This window comes from Oryzias melastigma, linkage group LG24 (genome assembly GCF_002922805.2).
Source record: "Oryzias melastigma strain HK-1 linkage group LG24, ASM292280v2, whole genome shotgun sequence".
In the NCBI taxonomy this organism is placed as follows: domain Eukaryota; kingdom Metazoa; phylum Chordata; class Actinopteri; order Beloniformes; family Adrianichthyidae; genus Oryzias; species Oryzias melastigma.
In genome coordinates, this window is record NC_050535.1 from 512,747 (window position 1) to 524,813 (window position 12,067).

The 12,067-nt window shown below is 45.2% G+C and overlaps 1 protein-coding gene across 4 annotated transcripts in view; it reads left to right on the plus strand.

The window, feature by feature from the left end:
* LOC112158341 (steroid hormone receptor ERR2) overlaps positions 1-12,067 on the plus strand; it is a 71,401-nt gene that overhangs the window by 29,226 nt on the left and 30,108 nt on the right. For 3 of the 4 annotated variants that reach the window (XM_036210578.1, XM_024291642.2, XM_036210579.1), the window contains one exon: positions 10,500-10,903. In XM_036210578.1, the coding sequence (XP_036066471.1) occupies positions 10,513-10,903 (391 nt within the window). In that variant the 5' untranslated portion in view covers positions 10,500-10,512. Of the gene's footprint in view, positions 1-5,588; positions 6,333-10,499; positions 10,904-12,067 lie in introns of those variants that run through there. The other variant, XM_024291641.2, reaches the window with a different exon arrangement.

Genomic DNA, 12,067 nt, shown 5'->3' on the forward strand with positions numbered 1-12,067 from the left:
GATGTTAAAAAGAGACACAGAGCAAGATCGGCTATTCTGACAGACAGAATGACTGAGTGACAGCAGTTTATTTTTCAATAGAAGTCTGTGGGATTTTGGCTTCCTGGGACCAACGGCTACTTCCTGTTTGGAACGGGAGGGGGGTGGGGGTGGGGGGTCAGTCCTGTTCTCTCTATGGACGGTCTGTGGTCATACTCTTAAAAAACAAAGGGATACATATCGTATCGTGATCAGGCTCTTGCCAATACGCACTCCTAGTATTTAGCAAACTTTTAACTGAGGAACTTTGTTATCAGCGTTCCAATTGGTTCGTTTCCCATAATTCTCTTCAAACATCAAAGCTTCCTTAACGGTTTAAGTCGTTGTTTGTTTTTCTTGGGTTTGTGAATTATAAAACAATCCTATTAATACTAACACAAAGAATTTGAATTTTTTTGATTCCTGAGACGATCCTCAGATCCCCAACAGAACAACCTCCGTGAACGTCTGACGTTCTGCTGAATTTCTTTCATGGTTATTCTTTACAAATGTGTGGAATCTGGAATCAAAGAGACTGATGACATTGTAAATTCACTAAAAACAGATGAAAAATAGACCGTTGAAAGGTCTGTTTACTTCTTCCATGTCTGTGTGGAGCGTTCTGTGTGTTTATCGCAGGGATTCGCTCCCTAAACAACCAGCAATAGATGTAATCCATGAGGGATTATAGACGTTTTAAGGCTGTAAAACTCCTCACTACAAACTTTGTCCACTTTTCTCAGAACGGTTTCACACTTTTCTCTTGTATAAACTCTGAAAGTTCAAACCTTCAAAGAAAAATAAGGATCATAAAATAAAAGCAAAGATCTGATCATGATTGAAGATTTATGAAGACTTGGATTTATCTGTACTGGAGAGGCAGAGGAGACGGATTATTAGTGATCTGCAGCCAATCAGGACGCAGAGGTGAACCACAGAACAGCGAGGGAACACTGGAGACCGTATTATCTGGACTATGGTTCAAAAGATTCAGAGATGAATCCATCAGTTAGACTCTATTCACTGTGTTCAGATTAGCTGCCATTATAGATCTTCACAAAACTTTATCGAAATTCTAGAAAAGTAAAAAAAAATCACAATTTTGCAATTAAACTTTTTCCCTTAAATGATAATTATCTGAATATACACCAACCATCTCCCACGATAACACCTCAAAGACCACCTCCTCCAACCACAAAAACTTCTTTTCATTAAAAGCGAGTTTCTCTAAACTGTTAGAAGGAAGTTATTATTGCAAATCCAGTTTGTGTCATTTAACAGTCAATGGAAACGCAGCTTGTAGCTCTAGAACTTGGTGGCGCTCTGCAGTATGACCCCATTAGAAGTATGCATGCGAGGGAGTTCACGATCCCTGTTTGTGACACTTAAAAAAAATAAAAACATATCCCGACACAGCTACAAGCTAGCCGTGTTAGCCATATTAGCATATTCACAATCAGGCCAAATCCGGATTCTTCCTCTATCACTACAGCTTCTCCCTACAACATGTAGCCCTTACAGACGGAGAGACATGACATCCGGACATTACTACCCCTCGATGATGTCATCAGAAGTCGCCGGTTAGCTACGTTAGCGCGTATAATACAGACTATGACCGAATTCCTTCACTACTTGGTCGACTATATATGCGTTCACCGTTTTCTAGTCTGTCTGGATCTACAATTCCAAACTGAGTGCACTAGAAACTTCCCACAAGTCTTTGGGAAGATCTAGCTAGCATTGATGCTCACTACATTAGCAAATGTAGACCATAATGCATTGCATTTGAACAGTTTCTGTTAGGAAAACTGTTTAAATAGATTTTTTTGTAATAGATCATCATTCTTCATCCATAGAACACAGTGGAGTCATGTGAGTTCAAACACCATAACTTTCCATTTGAAAGGCTACAAGTAGGGAAAGGGAGAAGGAAGAATTCGGATTGGGCCTTTGACACCTTTGTAGCTCTCAAAAAGGGACCTCTTAATCCATGTATGTAAGACGCTCTGGGTTATGAGTCGTTTTTTCTTTCATAAAGTAAAGTTTTTAAGCCTGGAAAATATGGAACAACCTGTTTTTACTTGTAATAAGCAAATTAATCGGCCAAAAAGTGAAAAATATGAAACATTATCTGTTTATTTATTGTAAAAAAATACATTAATTTAGTTAAAAAAAATAAAAAATGCTAGTTGGAGGGTTATTGCTAGTTGAGAAGAGGAAACATGAACCTCTAGAATATGGAGAACCCGCTCGTCTGACATTCACAGCAATCCAATCGTTTGTCCCGACTCGTCTGAGACGTTTCTAATTCATCAGAAATCCAGAACTCCTCCTCATAAAGTCCGATTGATTCCCCGTCATCGGCCGTGTAAAGTTCCCGCCTTCTCTCACCGACGTCACGAAAGGCTGACTCCACCCGGCCTTTCGTTCCAGCTGCCATATTGGAATGAACTTGAGATGAACGTATCGATCCTGTTGTTGGACGCCAATGACACAACCTGGCTCTGATGTAGAGGTGACTCCAGCGGCGTTCCCGCCTCGCTGTCACGGAGTTATTTAAAGCTGAAGCGAGCGGGTAAACATTGACTTAGTTCTTATTAAACATGTGAAATCAGCGCGGAGGCTGTTTATTGTCGCTGGACTCTCTGCTCTCATTGTGTCAGAGAAAGATGATGAATGTGATCCAGAGAGGAGCTAACACGCTGAGGAAAACAGCAGCCTGAGAGGGAGATATCAAACAGTCAGGTGTCATTGTTTTAATAAAAACCTCACTTCCTGTTGCTCCTAATCAGGCGGATGGTGGAGGATCAGGAGTGAAGGGACGGCGGCGCTCCACTCCCACCCTCAATCAGAGCCCTGATTAACACCATCACTCTTGTCGTTGGGTTTAAACTCTGCGGCTAAATGAGAAATTAAGAGGCAAGAGATAGAGGCTAATAGCATTTATTAACCCAGCGTGAGTCCGCCGCCGTCCTGCACTGCCTTGTTAAGTCCTCGCCGCTCTGCCGGCTCAGCCCTGAGAGGAGAGCGGGACAACAGAGGCCCCCCGCTGTCTGATGGAGCCCCGCGGATGCAGCAATTATCCCTCACCGCACTCCCCCAGCAGAGGAGCCGGGAGAGCGTCCACCAAAGGAAACAACGAGCATTTCTACACATAATCTAACGCAAATCCATCCTAATGCATCAAAGAAAAGATGAATTTATTGGGCATGAATGATTTTAGTGTTAGATACATGAAGATCCTGCAGAGACACTCCAGCTTTGTCACAGGGTCTGGGGGGGTCAAGAATCCAGAGTGTAATCACAGGCGAGAATCTGCTCAGCAGGCAAAACCAGAACCCATTTTAACAGCAGCTCAGTCCTGGAACAGACCTGGTTTTTCCAGATCTAAGATCATCATAATAATTCATCTAGATCCCAACGATCAGAGAATGGAAGCTTTTCCAAAAGGAAAGAAGCACCAGATGACGGCAGGAGCCTAAAAAATAACAGATATAAATCAAACTTTTGGGGGGAAACCCGACTCTTCTGAACCGGTGATGCTGCGTTCACACCATCCAATTCACATCCATACCTCCATGTCAACACTCACCATAATCGATGCTCAACGCTGGTCCAAAATGTTCCCATAAACTAGACGCTCCATCCAGAGTGGGAGGAGCTACTGCTACGTTTTTAACCTCGTGGCTAAATGGAAGACACGGGTGACATAGAGAGATCCGGTTATGATTACAGCATCAGTGATCATAACTCCAAGTCTAAGTTCATGAGATCATTCAGACTTTTTTAACATCTACTGCAGGATCTGCTTCTGAATGACGGCGCTTTCAGCGGTACTTCTGTCTCTCTGGCGTTCACCGTTTTCTATTGCTGTCCGAATCTACAGTTCCAAAATCCAGTGCGCTAGAAATTTCCCAGAAGTCTTTGCAAAAAACCAGCGTGCATCGATGCTCGTTACATTTACAAATATAGACCACAATGCATTGCAGTTTTACAATCATTGTGGAAAAAATGTTCGAAAGTAATTTTTTAATGAACCATCCACATGTTCCTCATCAGAACTGTTTCAATTTTCAAATTACGTCATTTAAAAAAAACAAAGGAAAAGTGGCGAGCATGGTGCAGGAATTGCTTTTAAAATCCAGGCCGCGTCATAGTCTCACGTCGTTTTTTAGTCATTAGGGAGTTCAGACCCAGTGACCCAGTCTGATGACTTGCTGTCCCGCTTTACGCCGGGTTCACACGGTCGCAGTCGCGCTGTGCGGAACGGAGGCCGCCTCCATTCGGCGCCCTTGTTAACCTGTAGTGTGGTTTACTCAGACGGGGAGCGCCGCGGCGGGCTCACCATGATCTGGTCAGTTTGTTTGTTCAAACCACGTCAATTCTAGCAGGAAGTTATGCTAAGCCACACGAGAAAAATCCAGATTTTCAAAATATAACCAATTTTCCACAATAAAACACCACAACTGACAAAGGTGATCATGTTTTTGTGTCTAAACAGACTGTAGAGATGAAAATAAACACAAAAACAAACAGACGAACACAGATCAACGTAGTGGGCCGACTACGGAGTGTGGTTTTGAAAAAAAAAAAGGACTAAATAAACACAGCTGAGCAGAAGCCCCCATCAACCATCGCAGAAAAATACGTATCGGATGTCAACTGGAGGTTGAGTGGACATGCGGACACACCAGCACTTCTGCATCCGGTGTGAAGCAGGTGTTAGAGCGGTCTAATCCTCCTCCACGTTTGTTTTGGACACACTGAGACACACCTACAGCGCCCTCTAGCAGTAATTAGTAGGAAATAAACATACGATCTTATTTATGTCTCATATAAGTCGCACCTCATCGTCAAACGATCCAAAAACGCGACTTATACTCCAGAAAACACAGTAGAGGTGGTGGGATCTCGTTGTTTTCAAACTATGAGAGCCTGTTTAAATAAAAGTGTAACTGCTGGATTATTGCTTGCCGAGGGGATGATGGGATTACAGGATCAATAGATGAACTGTCAGATTGCAGCTCCTCACTCTGAAGATGATGAAACAATGAACTTTAATGATAAAGTATTTATTATTATTATTATTGCTTTTGTTCTCCATTTGATGAGCAGGACATCTCGGACTGAAGAAAGTTGCCGGATGAACTCCTTCATTCAGAAAACTCAAACATCCGATTATTCTTTCTTTTTTCCTTCGTCTGATTAAAAACATAAACACATCTCCCGCATCGATCCTGTCTGGACGTCTTAATCAGATCAGTGGGAATATCCCGCTTTTCCTCTCCAGGAAAATACATTAAATGTCAAAATATTGATCAGCCGTGTAATTGAGAGCGCGCGGCTCCCTCATTAAAGCGATCGGCCTTTGGTGGCGCGCGCTCTGATGTGAAGTGACGTGAAAAGAAAATGTTAGAATTCACAATTTCTTTTTATGTAGAAGATGGGGGGGTCTGCCCCGGGCTTCCTGTGATCAATAAGAGCGCGTGATGGGTTTTGTATCGATCAGGAGAATGTGGGTTGATGAAGTGGCTGGATGGATGCGGGATTCCTCTGCGTTACGCGCGCCGCGCACAGACCCGCACAGGCCTGCTGCGGGGATCGTTCCTGCGGGGGTCATCCTCATCACGAGGCCTTCCTGTCCGCGGCGGAGGACCCCCCCTGCACCGACTGATGGGGAGGGGGGGCTGCGCGTAAAGCCCGGTCCACGGAGGAGAGGATGAAGGACTAAAGGCGGGAGTTTAGCTCCAAGCGGAGACTCTGAGCCTGTAAAGCGCGGTAAATGCAGCCTGTGCACGCGCTGCTCTCCGTCTGTCCTGGGGGGTCTCTGGACTTGATGCTCATTAGTTCATTTCAGCCTGTTAATCCCTCCCCCCCATTGGCTGCAGGCAGGACGGCCTTCCCAAAAACCCACCAATGGGAGCCGCCCCATGTGCAGCAGGCCCCGCCCACCCGCTCTTAAAGACTCCCCTGCTGTTCAATGGAGACTCAATCCCCTCACCGGACGCTCCCGGCTGAGCGCGCTCCCGCCGTCGCTCCTCTGCATCCACCTGCGCTTCCGTTCCTCCTCCTCACCTGTCCCGAGCCTCCCGCGCGCCGCACCTGTGCGGACCGGAGTTTGTTGGGAGGAGAGCCGCCGTCCGGGAACAGCTGAGACTCGTTTCATGAAGACATGTGGACTCGTGGGAACTGATCTCCTCCTGCACCTCCTCCTCCAGCTGTCTGTTGTTTTACTGCAACATCTGGAATGCCTCATGTGGACTGATGGATGTTTCTGAACTCTGCATCCCGGACCCTCTCTGCTACCACAGCCAGTGAGTTCCTCTTCCTTCTGTGTTTTAGGGATGTTCTGACAGAAACCATCAGAACTTTTACATCAGCAGCTCCAAAGTCAGCAGGGAGTGGACTCTGCAGCTCCGCGTCAGGACGCCACAGTTTGATCAACTCTGCAGAGAAACCTGTGTCCTGAAACAAAGAAATGCATCTCCAAAAATCAGAGATGCATTTCCTCCCGAAAGCTTGAACGCACGCGGGCTCTCCTCAGATCTGAGGGAGCGCGTCCACAGGGATCCGCTTAATGTTAAGCTGTAGATGGGATTGGGAAGTTTTAACGTGCTAAGCACTTTCTGCAGGTCCAGCCTCTCCACCTGCACGGAGGAGACGGAGGAGACGGAGTCTGAGCTCCCGGAACGGTTGAAAATGCAGAAAGGGAAAGTTTAACCAAAACAATTCAAGAGGAAGAAAACCAAAAAAAAAAGATGTAATTTTTAAATCATCAATCGTATCAGAAACAAAAAAGAAGAGATTCAGGATTATTATGAGGTATTCCTCAAAAAGCTGCTTCAATATTTGAATCATATTTTTATTTTAAATCACATTTCCTGCAGCTGAAGATGTTCCTCATTTATTTAGCGACACTTCATTAAAAGCTATTATGTTCAAATGCAGTGAGGAAGCAGACGCTGTTGACCCACCTCGACCCCTGGCCTGTGTGCACGTGCGTGCACGAGCATTCGTGCTGTAATTTCAAGTTTTTGTCCCGAAACAGAACATTTCTAAAGTTTGTTGTTGATTTTTAGAACATTTGCTTAAATGAACTCAGATATTCGATGAGTAAAGTAATCTGTTATTTAATTTTTTTATGTTTTTAATTCATAAAATAATCAAACGAGTTCATATTTACTGTCTAAAACTCTTTCTAAAATTGTGTTTTTAAGGTAAAACCTTTTTACAAAAAATAAGTTCTGAATTAACTAAAAACTGCAGGATTGCAGGTGCACGGACACGTGCGCGCTCACGCAGATTTAAAAACCTGACTGAACACTTTCTCTGATGTCTCTATCCTAAAAGAAGAGTGACCTCCTGACCCGTGAAATATCTCTCATCTGTCAGATTTTGCTCAAATCTGAAGATGTCAGTAAAGTTTTCTCATTTAAATCTGAAGGGAAAGGATCTTAAACACCAGACTAACACTTTTTCTACTTATGAAGTCTCTATACTAAAGGAAAAATGACCTTTTGACCTGTGAAATATCCTTAATTTGTCAATTTTTTTCAAATCTGAAGATATCGATAAAGTTTTCTCATTCAAATCTGAAGGGAGAATATTTTCTGTTTTGTCAGACAAATCAATTCTGGAAGCTGATTCTTACAAAGAGTTTCTCCAATTCTACAAAAAATTCAAAGTTATTAATTTTACGCTCATATCATGAAAATATTAAACCTAAAAACCCTTCAAAAAGGGTGAAAATGAGTCAGATTTTCAAAATAAAATCCACTAAAAAGGAAGAGAGGAGCTGGCTGGAATGTTTTATACCTTCAAAGTATTAAAGATGAACATTCGCTCCGTGAGGCCTCACATTCCCGCCTTCCTCTGGACGCTTTCAGTCCCGCTTGGAGTTCACTCGACAAATACAAAGTTGTGTAGTTGACACAAAAATAAGTGGCGCTGGAGATGCAGACGTTTGAAGGTTATGTTTCTGAGCAGTAATTGAAATGCAGAATAACGTTAGGATCGATGAGTCTCTGTTTATTTATGGAATCAATATGGCAGCCGTCCCTCCGGAGCTCCGAGTCCTCCCACCTCAACACCATGAATCCAGCACATTCCGGAGCTTTTCTCTGGAATGTGCTGGATTCATCGTGCTAACGGCTAAAAGTTTCTTACTTTGACGTCTCAGGTGTTAAAGGATAAACTGTGATCGTACGAGTAAACAAACTGAATCTTTTGAGCGTTAAAAGCTTCAGAATTCCAGCTCCGTGTTGATGACCTTCCCGTTTCCGCCGCCTTATTGTTCCTACTTAACACTTGGGCGCCACGCGGCCCCCCCGCCCCGTCCCCCCTCCAGCGTGACCATTCATTTCCCCGACAGCGCGGCCGCGGACTAACAGTGTAATCTATGTGTCAGGCGGGGAAGGGGCGCTCACTTTGGAGCTGATAGAGTTCGCCCCAAACAAGGACAGCCTCTCATAGAAAGATTAATGAAGTAATTTCATGCATGGCTCCTTGCCTCTGTCCTTCTTAGCGTCCACGCCGAGCGGTGTGTTCAGCATGGTGATTTACTCCGCCTGCTGTACAAAACTCAACAACATACTCCTGCTTATGAGGAAACGGTGGTTTTGGTTTAGTGGTTTGGGGTCAATTCTGGGTGACCAGATCTGGTGGAGAGATTCAGTCGTGGTGGACGGACAGACGGGGGGCTGGTTCCTCTGTGGGACCAGCAGAACGTACGGAGAGGAAATGGTCTCAACACGAGTTGTGCCTGCAGTGTAATTCATCATTTGTGCGTAACTTTGGATTTGTGCGTAGTTCTTTATTTATACGTTTCTTTCGAGTTGTGCGTGTTTAATTCTTGACTTTCTTGTAATTCTTGATTTGTGCGAAACTTTCAATATGTACATAACTTTCGATTTGGGCGTGCATAATTCTTGATTTGTGCGAACATTTGGATTTGTTAAGTGACTTGCGACTAACTTGGGATTTGTGTGTAATTTCTAATTTGTGACTCACACAATACTTTAGGTGCATAAGTACAAAAAAAATAAAATAAAAAAATTCTAAATACAGTTTACACCTTCACACCTTAAGATTACAACAACTTGACACTAAATTAAATCTTTAAGAACTACACACAAATTGCTTGTTACACACAAAACCACATTTTCGCACAAATCTGAGGTGAGACTCTTTTCATGATCAAGATTTATCCGTCAGAGATCCGTTTAAATCCTAGGATGCTGGATCATCACAGTTTGAACTTAGATTGTTCATATTATCTGGTGAAATTTGACGTTTTCTCACTCTCTTAAACAGATATGCTTTGATAATGAAAACCAAAGATCCAAATCAAGAGTCCCACACAAACGAGTCTGTTTCCCCGTAGAACAGGTGACCTTCACGTCTGTCTGATGAGGCGTGCTCGTCTGCTCCGTTTGCACCACTTTTCTGCACGGTGAAGCAAACACAGCCTCACACTCCTGTGTGTGAACATCAGGAACTCAGTGTTTTTACATTAAAACCGATGCTATTTCTGTCTGCGCCAATTGGCGACTGGCGCCATTATTTCATTTGGACAGATCTGAAAGGAGCCATTAGAAATTTCCATTAAACCGAACAAAAACCATCTCCCCAGCGCTGCTGTGTGCTAAGTGTGGAGTGAACTACTTTTTACATTTGCCACAATGTCCTATTCCACAGGGAACCCCCCACCCCCCATCTGATGTATTAACTGTTGGCGTGCCGCTCTCTCCGACGGCGAGAAAACCCAGCGTACAAATGATTCCACCGCGGTTCAGGAACCGCAGAAAACGATGCGTCTCCCACGATGTTAACAGCTGATTAAAAATGCATGAGGAGCGTCTGGGAGGAGGGTTGTTTTTTCATGTGGGACAGGAAGGAAGCCGGGATCAATAGATCTGATCTGCTGGATCCTCCTCCTCTTTTCTCCAGCAGGTAAAATCCGGCTGTATAAAAATGCAAATAGGCTGAAGAGGAGAAGACGTCCCAAACCACAACACGGGACAATCGGGCCGGCGGTTCTAACGAGCTTTAGGGAGTCTCAGACATTCTTGACCCGGCTCGGACAGACGGAACCAGCAGGTCCGACTCGTTTCAGGGAACATCAAGTCGTCCCATCAGTCCGTCCTCCCGGGTCAGAACCTCCTCCCTGTAACTCGGCACCGTCCAGCAGCAGAACAACCGGGACTATCGATCGGGTCATGCATTACCCGCGGCCTCCATATGCTGAGCGTAACACCTCTCTGCATCCATTAACGGCCTTCTGAAGTTTCATCCATTCACGGTTTCTGGCAGCCGACCAATCGGCGGCGTTGTTTGTGAGATGTCTGTTGACACGCTTGTTATTCCCGCTTTGCCTGGGAGGGAGACGCCGCCGCCGTTCATCACCCGCCGCATTAATGCCATCAAACTCTGAGGATGAACCTGTGATGGGATCGCTGACCTTTGACCCTCTCTGCCCCCAGGTTGCTGACCAGAATGCCCTCTGATGACCGACACCTGACCTCCAGCTGCGGCTCCTTCGTGAAGACCGAACCCTCCAGCCCGTCCTCCTCTCTGGTGGACACCGGCAGCCACCACAGCCCCAGCGGCAACTCGGACGCCAGCGGCGGCTACATCGGGCGCTCGCACGCGCTGGACTCCCCGCCCATGTTCAACCCGGGCATGCTGGGGGGCGGCGGCTCCTGTCTGCGCCGCTACGAGGACTGCCCCGGCAGCATGGCGGACGACTCGCCCATCAAGTGCGAGTACATGCTCAACGCCATCCCCAAGCGGCTGTGCCTGGTGTGCGGCGACATCGCCTCGGGGTACCACTACGGGGTGGCGTCCTGCGAGGCCTGCAAAGCCTTCTTCAAAAGAACAATACAAGGTAGAGTCAGAACGCTTTCAACGTTCACAGGCGCGTCTGATCCCGTCTGCAGACGTCTGATGGAACAAGTTCAAACATTTTCCCTTTAAGTGTTGGTCTCTCCGGGGAATAGGTCTGAACCGGCGGTCTGCAACCTGCAGCCACGTGTCTACCTCCACCGAGGCTCTCTGGGTACAGAACAAGAAAGTTTTTATTTAAAAAGTTAGTTAGTAGGACCTCAAACTGTATTTAATTCATTCACAAACAGTTGAAGAACAGTATCACCAGGCGTCTGACTACATTACCCATAATGCCCCAACAATTCTACATTCACTCATTTACAATTAAAACATTTTATCAGATTTTTGTAACTCAGAAAATCACATTTAAAACAGACTTTATATTTTTTTAAACAAATTTAAGGATTTTAGGTGATCAAGAAATACAATTATCATCAATTAATTAGCTCTGATTTCATTTCAAATTCCTTTTAGTTCATCAGTAAGAAACCAACCCAAACGGCCCAAACATGAAGTCCCCAGAATGTCCTTACAATGTCCTTTAGGAGCGCTCGTCTTCTGTAGACTTTGAGTTAATTTTAACAACAGGATTTATCTATCCGTTCTGGGATTCCCCTCCGACGGATCGTGCTCCTATCAACAGATTAACGGAGAAATCTGAGGAAACTCAACAGCTTAACGAAGGATTTAATCAGAGCAAACCTGTGAGAGCTGCACTTTTCTTTTAGATTCCAGCAGCAGCGATGTTCATTCATTCATTCATCTTCTTGGCCACTTCTTCCCTTTCGGGGTCGCGGTGGTGCTGGAGCCTATCCCTACTGCTGAAGGGCGAAGGCGGGGTTCACCTGGACACGTCGCCAGTCTGTCTCAGGGCCTCAATCACACACCCATCCACTCTCACATTCACACCTAGGGGCAATCTAGAGTCACCAATGAACCTATGAAGCATGTTTTTGGACGGTGGGAGGAAGCCGGAGTCCCCGGTGAAAACCCACGCATGCACGGGGAGAACATGCAAACTCCACACAGAAAGGTCCCAGCCGGGATTTGAACCGGGGCCTTCTCGCTGTGAGGCGAGAGCGCTAACCACTGCGCCACCGTGCAGCCCAGCATCGATGTTAATTATACAAATAAATCTAATTTTCATCATCCTGATTTCTATTTA